This window comes from Etheostoma cragini, chromosome 22, assembly GCF_013103735.1.
Source record: "Etheostoma cragini isolate CJK2018 chromosome 22, CSU_Ecrag_1.0, whole genome shotgun sequence".
Classification (NCBI taxonomy): Eukaryota; Metazoa; Chordata; class Actinopteri; order Perciformes; family Percidae; genus Etheostoma; species Etheostoma cragini.
In genome coordinates, this window is record NC_048428.1 from 13465683 (window position 1) to 13491090 (window position 25408).

At 42.0% G+C, this 25408-nt stretch overlaps 4 protein-coding genes across 6 annotated transcripts in view; 1 reads left to right on the forward strand and 3 right to left on the reverse strand.

The window, feature by feature from the left end:
• Nucleotides 1-2368, reverse strand: part of pdx1 (pancreatic and duodenal homeobox 1) — a 3811-nt gene extending 1443 nt beyond the window's left edge. The window contains 1 exon segment of the mRNA XM_034862721.1: nucleotides 1599-2368. Coding sequence (XP_034718612.1) covers nucleotides 1599-2001 — 403 coding nt within the window. The 5' untranslated portion in view covers nucleotides 2002-2368.
• A 982-nt stretch (nucleotides 2369-3350) lies between these two features.
• On the reverse strand, nucleotides 3351-6807 carry si:ch211-140b10.6 (protein POLR1D). Its single transcript, XM_034862723.1, has 3 exons — nucleotides 6620-6807; nucleotides 6050-6124; nucleotides 3351-4638 (listed from the first exon to the last, which is right to left on the reverse strand). The coding sequence occupies exons 1-3, from the start codon at nucleotides 6643-6645 to the stop codon at nucleotides 4302-4304; spliced, it is 438 nt and encodes a 145-aa protein (XP_034718614.1). The 5' UTR covers nucleotides 6646-6807; the 3' UTR covers nucleotides 3351-4301.
• A 930-nt stretch (nucleotides 6808-7737) lies between these two features.
• Nucleotides 7738-18789, forward strand: lnx2a (ligand of numb-protein X 2a). Of its 3 annotated transcripts, none has more exons than XM_034862233.1 (11): nucleotides 7738-7909; nucleotides 10288-10845; nucleotides 13394-13629; nucleotides 13760-13897; nucleotides 14096-14295; nucleotides 14669-15082; nucleotides 15175-15348; nucleotides 15512-15689; nucleotides 15773-15998; nucleotides 16360-16518; nucleotides 18010-18789. In XM_034862233.1, the coding sequence occupies exons 2-11, from the start codon at nucleotides 10442-10444 to the stop codon at nucleotides 18143-18145; spliced, it is 2265 nt and encodes a 754-aa protein (XP_034718124.1). In that variant the 5' UTR covers nucleotides 7738-7909; nucleotides 10288-10441; the 3' UTR covers nucleotides 18146-18789. The 3 variants fall into 3 exon arrangements, with proteins under 3 accessions (XP_034718124.1, XP_034718125.1, XP_034718126.1); XM_034862234.1 differs by lacking the exon at nucleotides 7738-7909 and adding an exon at nucleotides 9346-9363; XM_034862235.1 differs by lacking the exons at nucleotides 7738-7909; nucleotides 10288-10845 and adding an exon at nucleotides 11304-11687.
• On the reverse strand, nucleotides 18752-21232 carry gtf3ab (general transcription factor IIIA, b). Its single transcript, XM_034862236.1, has 9 exons — nucleotides 21030-21232; nucleotides 20798-20892; nucleotides 20609-20705; nucleotides 20412-20500; nucleotides 20248-20321; nucleotides 20095-20175; nucleotides 19779-20011; nucleotides 19245-19298; nucleotides 18752-19136 (listed from the first exon to the last, which is right to left on the reverse strand). The coding sequence occupies exons 1-9, from the start codon at nucleotides 21141-21143 to the stop codon at nucleotides 19002-19004; spliced, it is 972 nt and encodes a 323-aa protein (XP_034718127.1). The 5' UTR covers nucleotides 21144-21232; the 3' UTR covers nucleotides 18752-19001.
• Between the last annotated feature and the right edge of the window lie 4176 nt (nucleotides 21233-25408).

The following is a 25408-nucleotide window of genomic DNA, read 5'->3' on the forward strand; positions in this document are numbered from 1 at the left end:
GGCACCCAGATAGCTCAGTTGGTAGAGCGGGTGCCCATGTATAGAGGATTACTCCTCGACGCAGCCGGCCCGGGTTTGAATCCAGCCTGCGGCCCTTTGCTGCATGTCACTCCCCCCCTCTCTCCCCCTTCATATCTTCATCTGTCCTGTCATTAAAGGCCTAAAATGCCCCAAAAAATAATCTTTAAAAAAAAGAAGTCATTATCCCCCAAAAAAGCTTGAACATTCACTTGCCATATGTCATTAGCTGTGTAGACTACAGCGACCCATTTCAAATATATACCAGTGATGTGATTTTACAAATACGATAGATCAGTCTGTGAGATCTGAGATCCTTTTATTGTGGCTTAGTCACTGAGACCTTCCACATTTTTTTTTATGTCTGAATTGCTGCAGTAGGCTATGTATTTAGAAGGCATCGGCGGTGAGAGTGGAACAAGTAGCCTAACTTTTTACATGCCATAAAGCCACCACACACACACACACACACATACATATGCACATATATACACACATACATATATATCCTACCTTTAGTATAGACATGTGTTTTTGTGTTGATTCAAATTGAAAGTTAAATTGAGACTATGATCATTTTTTTTCAAAAAATTAAAAGTAGGTTATCTAAGTTAATTCATAGGTTTAATTGCAACAATTTATGTGAATGCAAGCCATAAATGCCCAATTTATCGAGGCACGAATGACAGCTTTGACCCTTGGCATCCAGCTAACGGGGATCCTAATAAAATCATATCACTCTTGTACGTTTTGCATGTCAGCCTCTTTGTAATGAAGGTGTCATCTTGTCCGTTTCTAAACTTAAATCTTACTATTATGCTACTAAGCCATTGGCATGTCTTCAATACACTGAACAACTGTGCGCAAAATAAACCAAAGGAAGACCGTAATGTCCCAGCCGCAGAAATAAATGTTGACTTTTCTCTGATTTGAGAAAATTCGGACAACTTGGTAGATATTTTAGTTTAAAATCTTTGTAGTCTACCTAGAAAACATGCTTATCAGTAAACGAACCTGAAATTGGTAGGCCTACAGCTTAATTAAAGCTATTTAAAATGCCTCCATATGAAGCAATTTAAATGATTTAGTTATTTATTTTAAATTTGGTGAGAGTCTAGCAATGCATTTTAATATAAAATATGTATTACCAGGACCACATCAATCATAACCGATTGTGGTAGGTGTGTTTTTCCCGGCCTATTATACTCTATTATGCAGCCCATTGATGGTTTAAGATACGGCGATTTGTGAATATGTTTTGTAAAGACAAACCCCACATTTTTGTGACGATAAGACCTGATAAAAGCAAGCGCTGACCTTCCGGGCCTTTTACAAATTGACTGACAAGGTAAACTGAAACACCCAGGATCATATTGTTGGGAACATGATGTCATTGTAGGGCCTCGGTGCTATGACTACTTGGTAGGCTAATGTTGTAAACACCTGCATTTTTAAATAAGATGATAAATTAATCTGCTTTGAGAAGCCAATCCAGCTCTCCATTCAGTGATTACCTTCGTTATTATGATCTGAAACACATGACATGTACTGATATATATAGCGGTTTGGAAAAAGAATACCTGCCCACTGTCCCTTCCAGGTGTGTGAGTGAGATTTTGTGGTTTTCATCCAGGGGAAAGGGAGATGATATGTGCTCTGTTCCCCCGTGTCTCCATAGCCTGCAGCAGGCGGGAGAGGTTGCTGCTGGAGCCCCTGAGGATGGTGGAGCTGCTGAGGCACACCTGGATCTTCCCGCATGGGTAGACTGTAAGAGGGGGCGATGTCAGGAAGGCTGGCCTGCTCCAAGGCTCCAATGCACGGCGGTGTGTAGACGGAGTGGACCTGCCTGCTCATGTAGAGGCAGGGCGGTGGGCTGTGGCTGTAGTCCTCCCCGTTTGCTCTCTGGTAGGCACAGGAGTCTTTAAAAACCTGAGAAGGATAAAAATGATCTTCCCGATTCATGGCTTCCGCGGACCCGCACATGTACCGTACCTGCGCCCTGCCTCGGCGTGGACCTTCTGCTCTACCGGTCTCTGGCGCAATTGCGAGGCCCTTACAGCTGCACACAGGTGTGTCCCTCTGCCACCATGTGACTTTTCAGAGCCAAAGCCATTGGTTTCACTGTTTACAGACCTATAGCCCTCAGTGTCCAGGATATGCAGCTTGTGGGATTTTTCAGTAAATTAAACAGAACTGCAGTCAGCGCGTAAATCAATGCCAGTCTGTAAATACCGCAACGTTCACCTGGCTGGCACCCACCTGTGTTTGCCCCCACAGCAGCAACAGACAGCAAACAGGTGAATCTGTGAGCCCCTGTTTCCAGAGAGAGGTACCATGAGACGTTGCATGATATATAGGATTGTCCTCAAACAACGTGGCATCAACACTTTATATGGACACATCTCTCGTCTGCCCTCCACGGCTAATAAATTGATATGTATGGGCGCAAACATTGGTTGACCTGCCAGATAAGAGACCTGGATGGAGAGGCCGTTGTCTTGGATACTCGGGCGAAAAGCTCAAACATGAAACTTTGTTTCCAAAACCTTTTTTTTTCCATTTGTCTACACCTTTCCGACTTTTAAAATGTACCCATTACACTTCTGTAAATGCATCATTTAACACCATTTAGCGCGCGTGGGCACACGGTCCCTACACGAAGGGTCCTTGGCGATAACAAACACAGAGCCGCTGCGGCCGCTGCACTCTCGCCATGTTTGCTTGCCATTAGGCATTAGCAGGTGTGTGTTCGCCCCATTAAACAACAGCTCTCGTGGTAAACCAATTAAGGTTGGAGTGAGCAACAGAACTCAATTAACGAGGTGTGCGCGTGGAACGTGTCTCCAACATCCGCGAGATCACCAGTGCGTTTATGCAACATTTTGAGCCTCTGCCACGCAACCGGAGTGATTTACCTATGTTTCATTTAAATTGTACAGGACGAGCGTGCGTTTACCTTGATAGTGTATATCAATAGACTATTTGTACTGGGTTCTTCAAAAGCAATTATGGCACTTTCCACGGTATCTTAATGGGGCACTCAGCGATGCAATAAAGTTCAAGTAAACCTATTCTTTGTAAATCACCCCGTGCACTATGGCCTAATGGTGTTTATATTTGATCACCTTTTCAAAGAGGAAGGAAACAGTTAACCCAAGCTATTCTCCACTGCAGTGGAGATGGACAACGTGATTCATGGAGCATGAGGGACGTTAAACGCATTTTAGCCGACTTTCCAGGCAAAACTTGGCGTAATGGGTTGAGCGAGGAGTAATGCATCTTAAATTTAGATAGCCTACAATAGATCTATGGGTAATCATGACCGAAGAGAATGACAGTTACCACGTTTATAAAACGATGCATAGACCAATAAAAGAGTGAAAGCTTGCATACATGGAGACAGGCCAAATGGGACTGATATAAAGCGCACCAATTTCAATGCTTGAGCACGTCCATCTGCTGTGCTGAAGCCCCTGTATAACACGTGGAAACGCCGCATGTATGTATGAGCTTAATCACTAGAATATCTCTAATTATTATTTTATTGCTATTGTTATTATTACAGCCTTATTAATATTAATAAAAAAAGTATTAATACTAAACCACTGCTGGAAACCACTTATTCACCAGAACACATAGGAGTGTCAGGAATACAACTTTTTTTTCTCCTTTGGCAAACTGTTTCTGATTGCCCATATATACATGTCCAAAAAGTCAGACACGCGATAAAAAACTGCTTACTCAGTGGCGACAGCAGCATGGCTTATGTAAACATTATGGCTGTGAATAATGACAGAAGAATGGTCACGTCATTATAATTGAAATCAAATCTCTTCTACTGTAGGTGAAACAGAATTACACTAAACATTAATCGTGTGAGAAGCAAGGGCATGAAAATGTGGGCTAATAAAAAAGTTCTCCTCCTGATTTCCTGAACCATAATGGCCACTTGGATGTTTATTTACTCCAATGTAGGTAAAATAAAGTGGCTACTGGCTTTAGGAGCAATTTAAGGAAAGACATATAGCTAACCAACTACCAAATTGTTGTTAATTCAAAAGTGAACTGTCAGGAAACTACAATGTAAGAACATCCTGCATCAGCACAAACTTAAATGAATGTCTTCTCAGATAGGGGACAGGACAGGTCTCTTAGTTTGCTAGCAGTTCTGTAAGGTGTGTTAGCTAGTAGCCAGAGAGCAGGTTCAGGAGTGTCCACCTCTCAACTGCCAGGACAGGGAGTGGCTTCTGTAAAATCAGGGTTCCTCCCCCGGACAAAAGTCTTTATTTACGAAGTCTGTCTTTGTCTCTCTTCTGGCCATCCCTCCCATGTCTCCGCTCCCTGTTGTCTTTGTGGCTGTAACTCGTCTCCTGGTTCTTATCTTTGTTATTGCAGCTGTCCCTGTGATGAAGTTTATGGTCTGTGTGGTCTCCATTACTACTGTGATCTCTAGGAGGTGTTCTGCTGCGGTTGCGGCTTCTGTCTGGGGACTCGCTGCTCCGGCGCCCTCTCGTGGAGGACTGCCGGTCTCTGGACTCACTGGGGCGTCGCTGCAGGCCGGTGGAGCGCAGGGTGTTGAGGAGGAAGCGCTTGTTCATGCTCCGCACGGGACACTTTAACCTGACGGAGGAGAGAACAGACAAACCTTTAAACTTTGACAGTAGTTGACAACTTATCTCTGAGACCTATAGATTGTCATCGCTGGCTCCTGGAAGAAGTAATCTATTTTTTTTTTTAAGCTGACTAAGCTATCCAGAAATTGAACATCCATAACACATTCAGAGCTAATAACAATGACATCAGATCACACACATTTAAACGTTTTTCATTGGCAGGGCTGTAGCACTGAGGTCACTTCCTTTTCTATGGGGGGGGTTGCTACCTGGAGAAATTTACATGGCATTGATTAAAAACTAACACCATGATTTGGCTTTGATTTGGCTTTGAATAAGTTTTATCTAAGTAATATTTCATTTAGAGAAAAAAAAGTATATTGAACGGAACAAAAGTAACTGAAAAAAATGATCCTGATGAATACAACGTTGTTAATACAAACTGAACAGGAGCAAGGCAAGTACCATACACCGTATTATTAAAATAAACTGCAACACAAGCTGAAGTTATAGACGCTCATTCTTCTGAGGGACCTAAAATGTCTAGTGATTAATATTTCTAGAATTGTGACTGAATTGTTTTGTTTTGTACACATGTAATTAGTTTTTTTCTTTTTAAGGAGATCTTGATCTCAATGAGACTTCCTCAATATATACAGCCTAACTAACTAAAAGCCATCAATTCAATTTGGTGTGACTATTTTAAATCACATTTAAACCAAGACAAAACAACAAGGGTGATTAATCAATGCATTTAGCTACATATTCTGGAAAATGTATCATTTATTTGTATCATTGAGAAGACATTTTTGGAGGTGGCCAATACAATATGTTAAAATATACACTACCGGTCGAAAGTTTGGGGTCACTCACAAAATTCCATTGGACTCCATTGTAGACAGAATCCCAGCTGAGATCAGAGATCAGTTTCCAAATTACATTATGTGCTTACATAATTGCAAAAAGAGGGTTTAATGTTTAATGTTTTCTTAGTTAGTTTTTTTAAATAATATCCGATTAGTAAACAAAATGAGCATTTGGAACATTGGATGACTGGTTGCTGATAATGGGAAATGTAGATATTGCATTAAAGATCAGCCCCCCCCCCCCCCCCCCCCCCCCCCCCCCCACACTCAGATCAGCTGGTATCCTGTCTATAATAGAGTGAAATGGAAATTTGTAAGTGACCCCAAACTTTTGACCGGTAGTATATGCTGTTTTACCAAAAATATATAATATCAGATTATGTGGAGCTATCGTCTGTATTATAGTTATTAGGTAGTTTTATCTAAATTCACCACAAACAGGCGACAGACTCAATGAACAAAAGTTGCCCGAGTGATAGTACAGCTAAACAGCAGTCAGATGTCCAAAACTCCAGATGTGTGCAGGCAGATGACATGTCAGACAGGGCTCACCATCCTGCAGGGCCCATGGTCTCCGCTCTCACTCGAGCCCTGTCGGTCTCATTTAGGAGCTCCTCTACTGCACGCCTACATAGAGAAATATAGAAACGTATGAACGATAGTGAGTCTTGTGAATGAGAGGAAATAGGAAGAAGTTGAGGACAAAAACAGTACAAAACCTAAAGCACATGAAAAACCATTTAATTAAGTGAGAGAAAACAAAGTGATGCAGAGTACAAATGGGGAAGTGAATAATTAGAGAGTGAAGGAGGGACAGCGGCGGTGTCCTCATTTGACCCGAGCTGCTAAATCAGCCGAGTACCAGCGGAGGAGACTCACTCATTTAGACGAAATGTAACCACAAAGCGCAGGCAGCTAATTGTAGCTACAATGGTGGAATGGTTTCTATACAACCACTAAACAGTATGCTTACAACACAGTACGTACAACAGCTGTCGACCAAAAATATCCCCCAGTCCTTAGTGAATGAGGGCTGTCACGGTTTCGGCTGAAAACTAGCTAGCTTGAAGTGTAAGCAGCTGTATACGTTAACTGAGAAATTACAGAAAAATAGTTACATACTTTTCTAGTTCGTTATCCTCTGACATCGTGTTGTGATGAACTGCACGTTGGAACAAAGTTTATTCGACTAAAATCGATGACTGTATGTTAATTAACGCTGGCATTCATATCTTTTTTCTGTTTACTTCTCCGCGTGGTCCTTCAAACGAGGACCCTGTGTTTTAGCTGTCCTTAGTGATGCCTGAAAGTTTCCAACGTCCACTTTTAAGCCTTTTGCGACACAACTAACTTGATAAATAATTTTGAGCATCACAAATAGCCTAAACGCCTTGAATGCTACTTGTATACTCTAGATTTGAGTTTTGTCTATTCGCACAGTCCATATGAAACAATCACAAACGGTGGTGGAAGAAGTATTCAGTAGTCTATTCCTTTACCTACAGTAATAGGAGAAATTATATACAATTCTCACAATTAATTTTTTTTTATTACGTTAGTAAAAATGGCTTGAGTAGGCCACACATTATCATAATTATTGATTGTGCATCAATATGTCAGCAACGTTATGTTGTTTAATGAGCTATGTTAATTAGCCTACTTTGGACAGTTTAATCTGTAGTGCATTATATATTGACGTTTTAGTTTTTTGTGATCAATGATTTTTAAATTTTCTTTTATCTTCAAAAATTAACAAAACAAACAATTACAAACAACACACTGAGACATGAAACGCGACCCAGAGCCCAAAAAACACAGAGAGGAAAGCTGGGAGGGAGGGAGATGAAACATCACATACAAAAAACACACACACACACACAAAAGACAGGGACGTTTTAGTTTTTTGAATGCAAATGTATTAATCTTGAAAGTAACTATGCTATGACAATGCCCATTATCAGACACATCCTATTAACATGCATAACTGAAAGATAAAATAAAACTCTTCATTAAAAAAAACAGCATCACCATTACCAAAAAACTAATCTGCAATATTATATTCATCATAAAATGAACCATAGCAACGTGTAACAAAAAAATCCACATATGTGACTATAGTGTTTGGGGGTTAGGGTTGAAATTACAAAAACTCCCATTGTTGGGGATTTTTTTTTTTGAGCAGGCCTTTACGAGCCACCCCTAAATCTGCTCTGGATTGACAGCCACAGGCCCCGCCCAGGCCAGTTGATGGACAGTAGTAGGCGGGGTCAGCGCCGTCAAAGGCACGGGGGCGTTTTCGTGCGGGTTTGCGGAACGGGCCGTTGCAGTGAATGCGTGATTGAGGTCCCGAAGCTAATAAGCATCCCCCTTTTTGGGGCCGGACTGCACGTCGCGGAGGAGCAGCTGGAGTAGGTAAGGTTACATCTGCTTAGATTCACTGCCTATTTGAACGGTGACAGTGTGTGGCTGCATGGCTTTGCATTGGTATTGCCATTGTCGCTTCATCTGTCCTAGCTTTTCCGCTTGTGGAGGTTGGGATGGAGTCAGACAGATGGGGGCTATGATTTCATAAATGCTCTTGTCTAATCAAATGTGTTCAACGCCTTCGGCTATCTTAGAAATCATGACACTTCAGTTGGTTCGTTGCCATGGTAAATTAGAACTATGACAGTGGGAAAAAAAAGGATTTGAATTATCAATTTAATCAGTGTTAGTTTTTGTTGTTATCATTGCATGTCTGACTGTTGTGGAAAAAAAAGCTGCTTATTGCAACAGACCTCGCAGAGCAGCAGGCCTGTGCAAGTGCTATCAGCCTTTCTCGATTTTGTTAAGACAAGAGACGATGAGATGGGGGTTTATGAAAATGTGGGCTAAGCCGACAGGACCTAAGATTTTAAATCTGTTGCCTAAAACATCATCTCATCATATTTGAAAACGTCATTCCTGCATGCGAGATCGTTCAAGGCTTGTCTTGTGTTGGAAGAATAGATTGTCATCTTTGAAGAATAAAAACAAATTACAAGAGACAGGTGCAGGGCCAAGTCTGGCATTTATTCATATAGAAAGCAATGCAATGACAATAACAGCATGGCCTTGGACTCTCACACAGACACACACAGAGGGATTAAAAGAGAAATAATTCACAAGCATATGCTAGTTTTCATTTGACTTATGTAAAGGAATCTGTTGCTACAGAGTCCAGATATGTTTAAAATAGATTTAAGTGCTTTTCATGGCTGACACTCTAAACTGCTGCCACAGTGAAAACCTGAAGACTTTACTTATTGATAAAGGCTAGTAGCAGGATCCGGTACCTAAAAAGCTCTTGTGCATGATGTGGATGTGTTTTTGCTTATAGACCTATACTTGCATATCTACAAGTCTGTGTGTGAATGTGTGTGTGATGTGGTGATGTCACATCTTTGTTATAGGAACAGAGAAGCCTTGTGTCCTCATGATTAATTCATGTCCAGCTGCGGGATAGAGACAGAAGCAGCCAGTCACACACAGACGGGAGCACGTACTTAAAGGAGGCTGAAATAAGTAACTACCGGTCCGGTAGCCAAGGAGACAGGATCAGACAGGTTGTCACAGAAATGGGTAGCTACAGAGACGAGACAGCAGCTAAAAACAGCAGACAAAAAAGCAGCTAAAAAAAAGGGGACTCTCATCATCGTCTGCGCTCTCTGACAAGCATTCAGGCTGTACCGGGGAGGAGCAGAGCATCCTGTTGTAGAGAAATGCATCTGTTGTGTGGCTCTTCTGCATCCTTCTCTGGCTACACTCTGAATGTCAAGCCCCACTGAACAGAACAGGCTCCAGGTCGTCATGGAGACAAGCGCAGACCCCCACTGCAAAAGAGCCAGGTATAGTCACTGGCTGGCTCACTTGGCTGGCCTGCTGTGAGCTGAGGCACGCCCTCTGCTGTCCACTGATTGCATCATGGCCACAGGGGCTCGTACGTAGAGCGTCCGAAGGTCTGAGTGGCTTTGGATGTGAAACACTGTGGAAATGATGAGCGCACACAGTGCATTAGCTCTGGAGACTCACTCCCCTTGTGGAGTGCTATATTCCAAGGCTGTGCTTTAGGCATGTTCTCTCTCTGTTGCAGAGGAGACTGAGTGCATCTACTGTTCAAGGCTGGAGCCAGAAATATCAAGTGTGTAAAGAATGTACACATTTATCTTCTTGTCTGTTTTGTTTTCATCTCTTTCGTGGACACGACTGCTTTTCAGAGTCTCGCATACCCTCTCTTCTGTCTCATTTTCTTTTTCTTGTTTCATGCCTCCTTCAGATATTTACATCCCATTTATCTCTGTCGCCCCTCCTCTTATATCTTGTTTGTCTTCCTCGCTCTGTCTCTGCTTCTTTCTGCCCCAGGTTGGTATCCCTCACAGTTGCTTTCCCAATCCCACTTCCTCTGATCTGTGTCCTCTCTCTGCATCAATCCCAGATAATTCCCTCTCTGTGGAATTGGAAGATTGCTGCAGGCGAAAGCAAAAGAGAGATTATACTGCCAGATTAGTGGACAGGAGCAGCAATACATAATCTCAGCACACACACACACACACACACACACACACACACACACACACACACACACACACACACACACACACACACACACACACACACACACACACACACACACAGTGCCACCCTCGATCTCATGCGGACACGTGGGCCCACGTGCACAAAGCCTTTAAATAAATGCACCAGCACATAATCAGACACTTGTTGTTTTTCTGAAACAGCTGTTTAACCCTCTTTCGTTGCCCTCTGACCTGCAGGGTGATGTGCCAACAGCCACTGGGGGGCATCTGTCCTCTCTGAACCTTCTTCATCCTGTGAAGCTTATGGGATAGGAGAGCGTGTGCCCCTTCCCAACACTGCTGCCCCACTGGAGTCATTTGTGCCAAAGCTGAGTTGTGTCAAGGAGCAGAGATGGGCAGCCCAGGCTGCGAGGTGGGTCTAGCCGGACCAGTGGAGCCAGCCTTTGAGGCTCTGTGTCCTGAGTGTGGCCAGATCCACCGCAGCTGGGAGAACCACCTTTACAACTACCGTCTGGAAGTGGACGACGATCTTGTGTGCCATATCTGCCTGCAGCCGCTGGTGCAGCCACTGGACACGCCGTGCGGACACACTTTCTGTGCCCGCTGCCTGCGTAGCTTCCTCCAGGAAAGGGACTTCTGCCCGCTGGATAGGACACGGTTGCAGCTGCAGGCGTGCCGCAGATCCAGCATACTGGTGCACAAGCTGCTGGACAAGCTCTCCGTCTCCTGCCCTTTGACCCCAGTCTGTTCCCTCAGCATGCCACGATGTGACCTGGAGGCACATCTCAAGCACAGGTAATAAAACTTACATACACACATAATAGATTAATGCTTTCAAGATCAGTGTGCAAACACAATGCATGGATGACAACCATGATTTCATAAGGCTTAAATACAGATAATGTAGCTTTATTGTAACTATATTGGAATCAATCTAGTGTTTACCTTCATATCTGAAAGGATTTGTAAATTAATAGATTAGTCAATGGACAGACAATGTATCAGCAACAGTAGATAATGATTACTCGTTTAGGTTAACTCACAAAAATGCCAACAATTCATTGGTTCTAGCTTCTCAGGAGTGTTGATTTTCTGGTTTACTTTTATAATAGCAGACATTTTGGTTTTGATTGGCTGGTTAGAGGAAACAAGTTGAACAGCAAGTTGCCTCTCACTTTGGGCTCTGGGAAATTGTAACATTGTTCCATTTCTAAAAGAACCATTCATGGAAAATGTAATTGACAGATTAATTGATAATGAAGACAACTCCAGTAACCTTTGTGTAACTTTAAAAAGTTTGCATTTAAAACCTCTCCATCCTTACTATTGGCTCGATTTTGTCGGGAACCTTTAGAGATAGTTCTTAGTCCAAAGGGGTTAGACTTACCCGCCAACCTGAACCTCAAGGAGTTCACTCTTTGGCTTTTGGCCCATTTGGACCAGGTGCTGTCAGACCCTGAGGGGATTATTTGGCTGTAGGTCATGTGACGGGGGATTAGTGGTTCCCTACAGAAGTCATGGGTTGGCCGTCCAGGAGCTCCATGTTCTCATTCTGCAATCATGCTGAGCAACTTCAACACCAGGGACCTTTTCAACCATTTCTTCTGTGAGACAGCCAAAGGCAACCCTGGCCTGTGGTGAGTGGAACACGTAGTGATGTGGGTCAGCGGGATTTGGGATGGCACAATGGCACCATTCTCTCACTGCTCTCCTCTACATTTCCTTCTGTGTGTCTCTCAATTTAATTTCTCTCTTGCTCTCTCTTTCTTGCGGTCTCTGTTGCCCTGTCCTGCACTGAAACGCAAGACGTGTGCGTGTGCGTGTGCGTGTGTGTGTGAGTGTGTGTCTTTGTGGCCATAGGGAACCCAGGTTAGGCTGTTGGTGCTACATAGGTGGATGTAGTGTAAAGGTGCTTGTAGAATATACACATTGAACTTCTAAGTTAAATTATGTTAAGATGGTGTCTGTTGCTAAGGATTATTTGTCTTTTGGCACTTGCTTATTGACGGGGACAACAGTTCAAGACATCAGTTAAGTCAAGGAGATTTACCTTAACAGGCTCACACTAACAAGCTATCGCTAACAAGGAGTTAAAAGCTTTTCTGAGTTAGCTGTTTTTACATACTTTATGTCTGTTAAGCGAGAAACCTTTGCTGAATGACGGCCCCTTTAGCTACAAGTTACAGTTACAGGAAAACCGTAAATGGTTAAACATGGAATGAGTAGAGAAGAGTTATTTAAACTGACTCGGTTAAACATGGTGGTAACACAGCAATGTCTGTCTAAATTTAGCCAACATTAGCTAACTTTAGCCACCATAAGCCACTGGTCACACCAGAGGGATTGGTGACTGGACAATTACATTAAAAGAGTGCCAACCAGTGTTCCACAGTGGTCAAGATGGGCAGGTTGATCTTATTATTTATGGTGTGTACGTGTGAGAACTGAGGTGAAAAGCTTACCCTGTCTCTCAAAACTATTTCTTCTTCTCTTTGATAGAAACGGTCAAAGGTGCAGTAGATGTGAAAAAGTTAGAAATTAGACAAGAAATGGTGTGCGTAAAATTACAACACCCGTTGTTGACGGTTTTCTATTTTAAATATTGCAAGGGCAAATTATTGTGGGACAGCAGTATTTGTATGCATTTAGTAATTAAATCAGCTCATAGCTGTCACTTACAGTAAATACTTCAGAGTCAGTTAAGGGTGAGACCACATTGATCCCTTGAGTCTGTTTGAGTTTATTTTTAATTGTCTTTCAGTGAAGACTTTCTATTTGTGGGACAGAATTGATGCATCTGTCTCCACCAGAGTTTTGTTTGTTTTCATGGAAAGAACATCTTTGAGTGGCTGAACTTTTGCGACTGCCCTATTATATGTTATTATCCAATCATTTAAGTAATTTATAATAAGTATAAATGCCCAACTTATGCTGGTTTTAGCTTCTCAAATGTGAGTATTTGCTGAGTTTCTCTGTTTTATATCATTGTAAATTGTATATCGTTAGGTTTATATGGTTGGTTAGTTGAAGCAATAACACTCACAAGACATTGTGGAGTTTGGAAAATTGTGATAGACATTTATGATAAAAAAAAAAAAAAAAGATTATTGATAGAAATCGTGTTTTCACAGCCAACCATTGGGACCTCTCCTACAAAATTTATTTCTTCCCTTTACTCACTGAATACCTTGTACACTTGACCCTGCACTCTGACCTTCTCTAAGGAGAAAAGAGACTCTCGCTGATGGGATCAATTGCATCACATTAAATCAACTGATGCTGAACCTGATTTTCTTTACACGTCAGATGGACTAACAAACTGACGCCTGTTGCTTGGTGAAAGGTGTCCCGGGACGAGGTGTCCGCAGACGAGCGTGGACGGCCCACGATGTGAGAGCGGGGATGAGCGAGCAATGGTATCCAGCCCTCCCAGGTCTCCCCGCTCCCCACAGACAGACCTGAGGGGCCGCACACCCTCTCCACCCTCCGGACCTAATAACACCAGCGGCAATGGGCCCGTGTGGACGGACGATGCCGGCCTTGACAACCCGGCCTTTGAGGAGAGCACGGAGGAAGAAAGTGAGTGGACTCACTGTCCTTTGGGAAGAGATTTAGATCAATACAGTCAATACAGTTTAGACTGAGTAAAATTCTATTGATAAGACCCAGCAGAAATGGCATCCATCTCTTCATGTCGATCTGTCTTTAGGTGTGGTAGGGTTGGAGTGTGTGGTCCCCAGGGTGAAGCGGCCCCTCAGTAATCCCTGCATCCACCTCCACCGCTCTGTCAGCTCCACCTCCTCTGGCTGGGACTGCCCTGAGTCTCCGCCTCTCTCCGCTGAAGAGGGTATGACATCACTTCCTCCACTTGACTGAGCATCTTTCTAAAGGGCTGATTATTAGAGATCTGTGATATTGCAGCTTCTTGCAATTGTAAGAGCTGTAATCTTAGACAACAGGGTAATCACATTCAGGCAACATTAGGAAGATGTGGAAATTAGATTCTGAAATGCACATGTTTGATGTGATTTGTGTGTCGATAAAGGCTGTGTGAAGTTGCCCTCGCTTCCTGAAGGAGAGATAACTGCCATAGAGGTCCACCGGGTGAACCCGTACGTTGAGCTGGGCATCAGCGTCGTGGGGGGAAACGAGACACCTCTCATTAACATCGTGATTCAGGAAGTGTACAGAGACGGGGTCATTGCACGAGACGGGAGGCTGCTGGCTGGGGATCAGATACTACAGGTAAAACCGATCACTCTATCTTATTTTCACACAAGACTGGAGCTTCCAAAACATTCTTTGGCCACTTTGAATCTTCACTTTAAGTATTAGTGGGTTTTTTACACAATATTCATGTTAACAGCAGCTGGTATGGCAAACAATAGTATAAGTTTATAGTATTGTATATTATATTAGTATTTTTTCCTTTACCTCACAAAATATGTTGTTCACTTTTTTATTAAATCAACTTTCTATTATTATAAAGGGCTATATATACTATCTGGTGAAGATAGTGGAGCATTTGGCAGCAACAGAGACTAATATGTTTCTCATGAGTTGGTAGAGACCAATCTGAGTTAATTGTCCATAATGTCCTTTGACATATCTTTATTAGGTGAACAACGTGGACATCAGTAACGTCCCCCACAGTTTTGCTCGCTCTACACTTGCACGCCCTTGCACCACTTTGCAGCTGACTGTGCTTAGGGAGCGTCGTTGTGCCTCCCGGGCACCTCCCTCCTCTTCCTCCTCCACCCCGGCTGTGCCTTACGCCCCCTGCTCTACCCCTGAGGGTGCCCCGTCCAGCCCTGCCACCCTGAGAATCACCCTGCACAAGCGGGACTCAACAGAGCAGCTCGGCATCAAGCTGGTACGGCGAACAGATGAGTCAGGAGTGTTTGTGTTGGATCTGTTGGAGGGAGGCCTGGCAGCGAAGGATGGCAGACTGCGGAGTAACGACCGCGTGTTGGCAGTCAACGACCAGGACCTACGCCACGGCACCCCGGAGCAGGCTGCACAGATCATACAGGTAAAGATGCATCATTTTAAGATAAACACAAACAACAAAGTAGGAAATGTGAGTGAGAAATAGTCCCTAAAAGACTAACTCTGTCTGCCTAGGCCAGCGGAGAGCGAGTCCACCTGCTGATTGGCCGACCCACCAAACCAACTCCTCCTCCACCGCCAAAATCAAGCTCCACCAGAGACCTCTACTGCCTTGATCACTTCCTGCCTAACCACAGCTCTACCCCGAGTCCGGTGCCCTCTCACCTCTCCCGCACCAGTACTCACAGAGTAAGCAGAGTTAAATAGTGATCCCATTGATACTCAAATATGATAAACGTCCACGACTCTTTCCGTCTTGGTGAAAATCTATAAAACTAAGAATGATGTAAAAAGACTCTTGTGTGTGTGTGTGTGTGTGTGTGTGTGTGTGTGTGTGTGTGATTATTCCCAGGACCTTTCCCAGTGTGTCACCTGTAAGGAGAAACACATCACTGTGAAGAAGGAGCCCCTCGAGTCTCTAGGCATGACTGTCGCTGGAGGGCGGGGCAGTAAGAGCGGGGAGCTGCCAATCTTTGTGACCAGTGTCCAACCACACGGTTGTTTGTCGAGGGACGGGAGAATCAAACGAGGTGAGACGAAATGACAATAACTGGACAAATTCTGATCAAACATTGCATCAGAAATTGCAGCATCTCCCGCCTCTCTTTTTCAGGTGATGTCCTGCTGAGTATCAACGGGCAGGACTTAACCTACCTAAGCCACAGTGAGGCCGTGGGCACCCTGAAGGCCAGCGCTGCCTCACCCTCAGTCCAGCTGCGGGTGCTGGAGGTCAGCATGGTGGAAGAGCCCGACAATGACGAGCTGCTGCCTCACACACATGACAGTGACTTTGATGCCAACTGGTCCCCCTCATGGGTCATGTGGCTGGGCTTACCCAGGTTTGCACATATTTGACTTCTAATATTGTATAGTTCTGGATTTAAATGTGATTTTGTCATGTGTGAGTACTATGATGAAATGCTTTGATGCATTGCTATGACTGGATGTAAGTTTATAATTATTTACAAATTGCAAGACGTACATATATTTATAGGACTTCAAACTGAAAATCTAAAAGGGTATTGTGGTTTAACTGCATATACTAATACTTCTATACTAATGTTTTAATAATTTCTTAAAACATGTTTGGAGGTAAAATTATCCCACTTAGATAGTTGCAGTGGAGTAAGCGGGTATCTAGTCTAGCTCTACTATCTGCCCAGCCCTCCTTCACTCTATTCTCGTTGTTTCTTCTTGCAGCTACCTGCACAGTAGTCATGAGATTGTACTGCGGAGGAACCACCCGGGCAGCTGGGGCTTCAGCATCGTTGGGGGATACGAGGAAAGTCACGGCAACCAGGCGTTCTTTATCAAGACCATTGTCCTCGGCACACCTGCATACTACGATGGCCGCCTCAAGTGAGTGATCAATTGTTCATGTGACTGTGGCTATTGTTAGCAGTGACATAGTGGTGAATTAGCAGGTAGATAAACTGGGACCCCCCAGTAGTTAATTGATAAGAGTAGCGTGATGATAGGCCACGCCAACAGAGTGCATTAAAAGAACATAGCTGTATTCACTATTAAATGTACCTTTAATATGAAACAACTGCATGATGACCATTTAGATTCAAGGTAGAATATCAATTTGTTTGTGAATTTTCTATTAGTAAGTAAGGGTTCATTTCTATACTGAACTTTATACCGACTCTGTCATATATTGTCATGATGCAAACAGCTACAAAGAAACCAAATTTGATTCTGTTTGACCCTATCTTTGTACACATGGGATTTGAATATGGTATAAAATATATGAATACCTGTTATGCATTTCAAAATAGAGATGAAATATTTCATAAATAGGCACCTCTGCTCTCTGGGGGATTCTCCAATTAATATGAAAGTTTCAGAGCATGTTCCACAGATAGCATTTCTGTAAAATGTAATTTCCCACAACTAAACACACAGGGGTTACATTTAACCCCTGGGTCTTGCTTTTTTCTGTACCTTGTCTGTCCCTGCAGTATAACAAATATAGGATATAGGCCATTCTCTTCTAAAATAATAAAAAATGTTTATTGATATTATATTATATTTACTATTGCCAACAAATTATACGAAAATACCAAAACCAGCAATACATTGTTCCTGCTAATACTGTAAGTACTGTCTGTCAACAAAGCTTAACATGACAAAAACCTGACCACTGTAGTTCATTTTGAGTCCATCCTTCATACAACGTCCTACTGCTGTAAATACTCATTAGAATACTAAATGTGTATTAATCCACTACTGAAAATAGTCACCAACAAATAAACTCGTATGAGTGATTTTTGCTAAAACGAACTCAGGGCTAGAGAAAGGATAGACCGATGCACATATGCATTTGTGGTTTACTAACTGCACCTAACAGTTATTTTCTTATATATAAGAGTGCTGATTATTACCTAAATTAATTATTGTTAGATCTGTAAAATGTCAGACAATCCTCATCATAATTTCCCAGAGCCCAAGATGATGTCTACAAATGGCTTGTTTGATCTAATTAACAGAAATATATTTTCACTTTACTATCAGAGAAGTCTATAAAAAAAACAGTAAATATTCCCATGTAAAACAATGGAACCATTAACCTTTGGTATTTTTGCTTTAAAAAATCTCAGTTGTTGCAGATGAATTTACTGTTCATTGATTAGTTGACTAACATCAGGGATAATTGTCGACAGTAACAAATAAACCTACGTTTGTGCTGTATTTTCAAGCTTCCTGTCAGACTATGTGTTTCAGTCAACTGAAAAAAATGTCTCCATATCATGTTCCATAATGTAGAGCTCGTTGGATGGCACGTCACTCCAAGCTGTCGGATCCTGTTTATAATCCACACTGACCGGTCTCTTGGTGTTGCCCTAGGTGCGGTGACATGATTGTGGCAGTCAACGGCCTGTCGACAGCAGGAATGAGCCACTCAGCACTGGTGCCCATGCTGAAGGAGCAGCGCAGCCGAGTGGCGCTTACTGTGGTCTCCTGGCCTGGCAGCTTGGTGTAGCTGAGCCAGACTATAAGCAGCCTGCGCTCCACACAGAGTCCACCCAGAATGTTCTATATTGGGAACGACCTTGGCCAAAGTGAACTGGTACACGCTACCGTACACCGCTCCATACCGGGCTTAATCCAGGACCAAAAGCATTCAGAACTGTAGTAGACCCAGCAGGACCAAGGCTGTGGGAACTGATCCAAATTGTGCCACATCACTTGACAGACCGCACTCACAAACACACTGCTGTGTTCATATGGTCATGTCGTCATCACCCCTGTGAGGAGAAATGGTACTGCAACTGTTAACAAGCAGTCTGTGCTGTGTTCACCTCAGACAGTTGTAGAATCCAGGGCTGTATTCAGGTGGATGCATCGTTGCAGGTAGAGATAGATAAAAATGTTAAAAAGTAGCCTGTGATCCTCTTGTCATCTAGGATAATGACCTGTAATCACTAATCAAGAGTTCCCGCACCACCAGCGCTGTATCCAGCTGAATAAGCCTCAGGCCTTATTAGAAACCTGCCGCACCCTTGGGACTCAACTGCCCTTAGGCCTCATCACCATGATAACCAGCGGTCCCATCAGCTGGAGTTTTATACTTGTGTGTGAATGTGTGTTCTGTTTGTTTAATAAACATTTCCTTCCAAGGACTAATGGTTGTTCAGTGTGCTTTCCACTTGGCTTGTGGGATTTGTCTGTTGGAAGGCAGTTATTAGAAGGTGGTTTAACTGGAGAGGTTGCTAATATGGTACTGCTGTATTAATGAGGCTTTATTTTTATATTTGAAACAACAAAAAACTGAAAAACAAACATTTGTGATTTGCATCACCATTAACACATCCAAGCAGATTTGATATAATATAGCCTCAAGATTTGTTATCCTTCAATGTTGTATTGTGCAGCTTTGCAGCAAGCTTGTTCGTCTCCGCTTGATTGGCTTCAGCTGCCAGTCTGACCTGCTGTGCCACACGCCAGGGCTGATTCTTTTTAGGACGCAGTTTCTGAAAGGGAAAAAACAAATTTAAACTATATTTAAAAAAAAAAAAAAAAAAAACAGTATGGAGGAAAGTTACATTTTATCTCTATTATTTGTTGACAAGACACATTACCTTCAACTTTTTCTTTGCTGGGTCATGCACCACTCCGTGTCGCCAAAGGTTTTCCTGATTAACAATGAGACTAGTTACGAACCACACTATTAAAATTACCAAAACAATCACTTCTTGTGGTGACTAGCAATGTACATGGTGTAAGCATTTGTGCCCGGCTTTTTGAAATACTTGCCACCACACAAGTATAAAGTCAGTTACTGGAGTTGAGCGTGTGGGGTTTAACACACTGGAAAACTTTAAAATTTCAATAAGCTGTGCATCCCGCCAATACCAAATTTCTATTACATTTCCTCTGTAGAAAATAGAATTTTATGAAAAGAAAAAGATCAAAGGTTTTACATCTGAGCACCACAAACTAAATTCCATTCTCTTGTTGTGTTGGGGTTGCAGCAAAGTGTCAACATGCATGTAGAAAATCATTTAGCAAGTAAAAGCCAAACTATCAGCATGACAGATACCACTAATTTTGAAAATATTAGTTTGATTAAACAAATTGAAGCCATTGAATGTTAAATTGAAGTGCAGGCATACCTTCATGGCGAAGCTTTTCCCACAGCCAGCATATGCACAGCTAAAGGGCTTCTTTCCCTCATGGTCTCCCAGTACGTGACTCTGCAAGTTGAAGCGACGAGTGAACTTTTTGTCACACCCTTCCCTCGGGCAAGCCAGCTTTCTTTTCTCCCCGGAGTGGACACGCAGCTTATGCTGGTGCAAAAACCAGGTGTTGTTAAACGGTTTGTTGCACTCTTTGCATGGCACCTTGACTGAGAACAAATAATACATTAATACGCTTGCAATGTGGGCAATTCAATACAAAGTCAAACGCTTCCCAGCATTCCATTCATACCTTTGTGATCTTTTCTGTGATTCAGATATTCGGTCCAGGTCTTTCCCTGAAAAGGGCATGTTTCGTTCTCACAAGGGTAACCTGCAGCAGAAAGTTTTGTTAACACACCTTAATTAAGAAATAGGAGGAGGTCCATTTTATTATCCAACCAACCTTCATGCACTTTCTCATGATGCTTCAGTTTACCATGAGAGGGAAATTCTCTTGTGCAGCCATTGAAAGTACAACTACATGAAAAGATAAAAAGTTTCCATTTTAGATGACCAAGGACAGATACAAATTGCAGTTATTCTTGCATCAGATTGGTAGCTACTCACTGAAATTGCAGAATCTGTTGGTGCTCACACTCATGGGCTTTCAGTTGGTTCTTCTTTTTAAAATCCTTTCCACAGCCCTGATGGTCACACTGAAAGAAAGTGACAAAAGCAGGCCAATACATCATTACAGTAAACGCCATACTACTAGTGACTAAGTTTAATATATATCATATATATGTATTTCAGGATTTATGTACTTTATATTGCTTCTCCTGGTGCTGGTGAACTCGAGCCATGTGGTTCTTCATGCTGGCATTTGTGACAAAGGCCTCAGCGCATCCATCCACCAGACACCTGGAGACCAGAGCAGCTTACAGATCAAGACAAACACCAAGGTTACATTTTACAAATCAAAGGGATTTTAAATAGGGATCCGAGCGTCTTACTTGTGTGGTTTTTCCCCACTGTGATGGAGCTCATGTCTGGTGAGTTGATAACGAGTGCAAAAGCTCTTGTCACAGTTCTCACAGGAGAACGGTTTCTGAGGGGAACATTTGACACATAATTCCAACAACGTTAACTGAAGAATAAAACACAACATCTACTGTTATGTGTCCTCTCCGTACTTGTTACATGTCATTTGTTCTGTTTGGCTTGTAGCAGTTCAACGCCACTTACCAATCCTGTGTGTTTGCAAAGATGAGCCTCTAGCTTCCACGACTTACTAAATGTAGCTTTACAATCAAAAAAAGAGCAAACGTATTTTTTTTGACTTTGCAACCTCTCCCCCATCTTTAATACAATATGTCAGATGTGGTGTTGTGGTCACAGACAAACCTAGTAGTTAAGGGCAGGACACTTACTGGCCTACAACCAGCAGCCCACCTGTGCTTAATTTATCTTATTGGAATCTACCAATCAGAGCAGGAATGGGGGGTGTCCTATCTCACTGAAACTAAAAAACAAGCAAGAGATTTGATATTTAACATTTTCAACTCAACAAATGCATTAGATTTTTGTTTTTTTTAACCCATAATTATTAAACCTCATGTTCTGCATTGACCTACACTCAGCTGTGCAGGATGTTAGGTACATAAAAGGATTTAGGCCCCATGAGTTTAATAGTGATCCCATTGATACTCAAACATTATAACCATGACTCTTTCCTCCACATTGATTGATTTGGGCTTTAAAACTGTCATCCAGGCTCCTTGCAGTGTGTGTGTGTATGTGTATGTGTGTGTGTGTGTGTGTGTGTGTGTGTGTGTGTGTGTGTGTGTGTGTCTGGTGCGCAAGCAAGGAGAGAGGCGTCTGTCTCCATTAATCACACACAGAATTTATTGTTCTAATCTTATCCACCCTCCAATTTAGTTTTCTGATATGTTTGCTTTATTGTTGTCAGAAAGTAGTCTTAAGTGAGATCCCTTGTGACCCACAAACCTGAAACTAAAATTCTCAGCCCTTCACAATGGGACTATATAAAAGGCCCCTTCTTTTACGTGGTAAATGTAATTCATTAACAATAACAACCACTATTTTGCTGTATAACAGACATTACTGTGTCACTTTGTTCACTTTGTGACTCACCACTTGTTGCTAAATCGCCTGTAGGCACCACAGACAGTTAAAGAAAGGCACAGTGGCAGTGGCCGCTGTTCAGCAATGGTTACATGGTGTCACATTAAAGCTAGACTAACTTTAGCTGAACAGTCGTCAATGTGGCCAAAAGTTACAAGTACTGTATAGGGGAATGCTGAAGGAAATGCTAAAACTTAGTGTAACAGTAGTACAAGTAGAGAAGAGTTATAAAAATGGAAAAGTGACTCAGAAATTGACTCAGTTATTCAGCAATATTTGGCAATATTCAACTAACATTATCTTACATTAGACGGCATGAGCTACTGTCATACCAGTTGAAGTGGCTATAGCAAAACTCCTGAGTGTAATTAACTGAGCAAGTGTGCCTTTATTATTTAAATGCAATTAACTTTTAAATTGTCAGAAGAGGATGTTTAGTTTTATTTTTATTTTGCTTTAAGTCAGTGTAAAGGCTAAACTACAATTTAAGTAAAGCAGAAATTTAAATAGCATATTAAAATTTTTTCCAAAGCGAGACTTTGTAACTTAAACGCTGAAGCATTGTGTAACAGCAGCACAATTAAAGAAGAGTCATAAAATCAACAAAACAAACTGTTAGCAATGTCTGCTTTACAGCAACATCTATTTTGAAAGTTTGCTAACATTAACACTAGCCACCATACGCTGCTGGTCAGACCAGACCAAGGAAGCATGTAGCAGCAAGACCCCCGAGTGTATTAAATTTAGCAAGATTGTGCATTTGTTTGTTTATGAATTCAACTTTTCATTTGTATGAGCTATTGTTTCTATCAAAACAGACATAGACTCGCTTTAGATAACAAAAACAAAAATGTTAAGGCTCCAGGTAAAAAAAAGACAGAGACACTGACAATCCAATCCCACTATCTGCTTGTCCAAACATCAGAGATCACCCTCTGAGCCCATGCCATGCTCTCATGTGAAACCTTTGACTGACTTTTGTGAACAAGGCCTATTGAGAGCCTGTTGGGGAGTTACCTTGGTGCCCTCCCACGCTTCAGGTAAGCATGCCTGGGTCAGTTGACACCTTTATCAGCCCCTGCTCTTCTCATCCGGTCCCCCCCCCCCCCAACACACACACACACACACACACACCTTCTCCACCTCTGCTGTCAGGTCCAGGATCAATACAGCTGGCTCAATATCCACATATATGACCATGCCTCCCCCTCTTTCTGATAACCACACAGACTCTATCACTCCACTCCACCTATCACACACACAGATATAGCATGCACTCTGTTTGGCCTGCAGTGGGATTTTCTTATTTTCTTGTGCCTTTGTCAAACTTCCAGGCCTTTCCCAAACGCACGCAGTCACAAGAATTAGTTTCCAGACCACTGAGGGATTTTTTTTCACCAAAGAGTAGGGGAGTATGAGGGATGGGGAGGCTTAAGGAAAAGAGAGCATCAAGGGTCGGTTCACACATATTGCAGATAAAAAGAAAAAAAGAAAAGTTAACCCCAACACAAAAAACTTGATGGAATTTCATATGTGGTGGAAATTTTAAGTATTTGTAGTTCACCTCAGTATTTAATTTTATGTCATGTACTTCTATTCTACTTAATTATCCTTTTTCAAATTAAATAATGTATACATTAAATCCCATTTATTTCCTTTTTCCTCCGACTTTTTTTATTTTTTAAACAGGTGTCTTAAAGTCTGGGCACAGGGCCCCAAAAATATTTATGTGTCTTGATAACACTAAAGATTTGGAAAAACATGTTTTAGTGCTTTGGGTGAGCCTGCTCTTTAAATTAAGTGTAATCAGGTTTTGTAGCAAGGCTGATAATTGTGAAATTTCATATGGTGCAACATTTCCACACACTACTCCTCTTGCATCAGTGATGTTTGTATCCAATTATCTACTGTGTGTGTGGTTAATATGTTACACCCTGGGTCGATATGGCTGCTGGCTGAGCTGACAGACTCAATCTGTGTGTGTCAAACATGTGTGATTAAGGAGTTCATAGTGCTCCATGGCTTTTATCCACCATCCTCGTCTTCTTGCCCTCCTTTTTCCCTAGCTTGTTTTCTCTCTCTCTTTCATTCTCTCTCTGTTTACATTTTCCTCCTTCAATCAGTAACTTTCATGAGTCAGTGCCACACATGACACTCTGGTATATCTGTGAGAACACACACAAATACAAAGGACTTACTGTAGATGTATAGGCAGGGTGGATATCAAATTATGCTATAAGAAGTACATAAGTACGGTATTGATTCATACAAACTACAAAAATAAAAGCTGAAGCACTAGAAATGCATTGTAAAGTATTTTCAAACTGAAATATATTTATTTTGAACAGTGCTTCTAAAAGCTGTGGGGATATACAAAATGTAGAGGCACCATTTGCCTTATCTAAATACTGCCTGCAAAATCCAGATCAATACCAAGGGCTTTGGCTGCCAAGTTGCTCATTGATTGATTGCATTTTATTCTTCCATCTGTTTCTCCTGCTTTTATCTCCTCAGGTTGTTGGATACTTGTTCTCTGTCCTGATAAGACCTGTGTCTGAATTCCCTGACCTCAGGCCTGCAGGGTTATGAGGGTGAAGAAAGACTCAACACCATTGTCCAGGTGAAGATTACAGCATTCATTTTTTTGTCTTTCTTAAATAAACCTCCTTCCTTCACATATATGGGAGATCTCTTCTACTCCCAAAATTCAAATGCATCCAAAGAAATGAATAATAATCCTTGGACTGATCCACTGTTGGCCTTCCCCCTCCTGGTCTCGCACAAACACACACACACACTTCATCCTGTCAGCTGCTCCCTATCTCTGTAAACTGGTCCTAATTCGTGTAAATATTGGGTAAAGTACTGAGGTGCGAGATGAGATAACCTATTTGTCACATAACCAGCCAGCCATTCAGCCTCTACTGATTAAACAGCACACACACACATACACAAACACACACACACAGAGTATGACTGAGATACATTACATTTTTATCCAGAAGAAAATACAAAATTAAAAAACCTATGGTTGCGCAAAAATATGGTGTCCTTAAAAAATTTAAGAACGTTACCACTGTATCATTAAATGGTGAACCCCTGTAAACTTAGCAAATCTCTTATGATTCTATATATCTTTTATCAGTCTCTTATTCACAAAGTTGTTCACTGCAGCTGATGACAGATAATCAAGAGATATAGTTACATAACATTAAAAAAATATGTCATGTTCTAATGTATGTCAGAAGTAGATTACAAATGTCTAGAATTACAAATTTTTGACTAGTGTAGTGCAAAGTATAGTTAAGAGTACAACTCTCATTTGTATAAAGTGTAAATTTCAATCAATCATTCAACATCAAAATTGCAGATCGTTTTATGCAGCTAGAATCCATGTTCTTTTTGCATTACATTTCACTTTACACAGGAAAGCTTTACACACACACACACACGTTAGGTCGAAAATTTTGGGGAGCTGC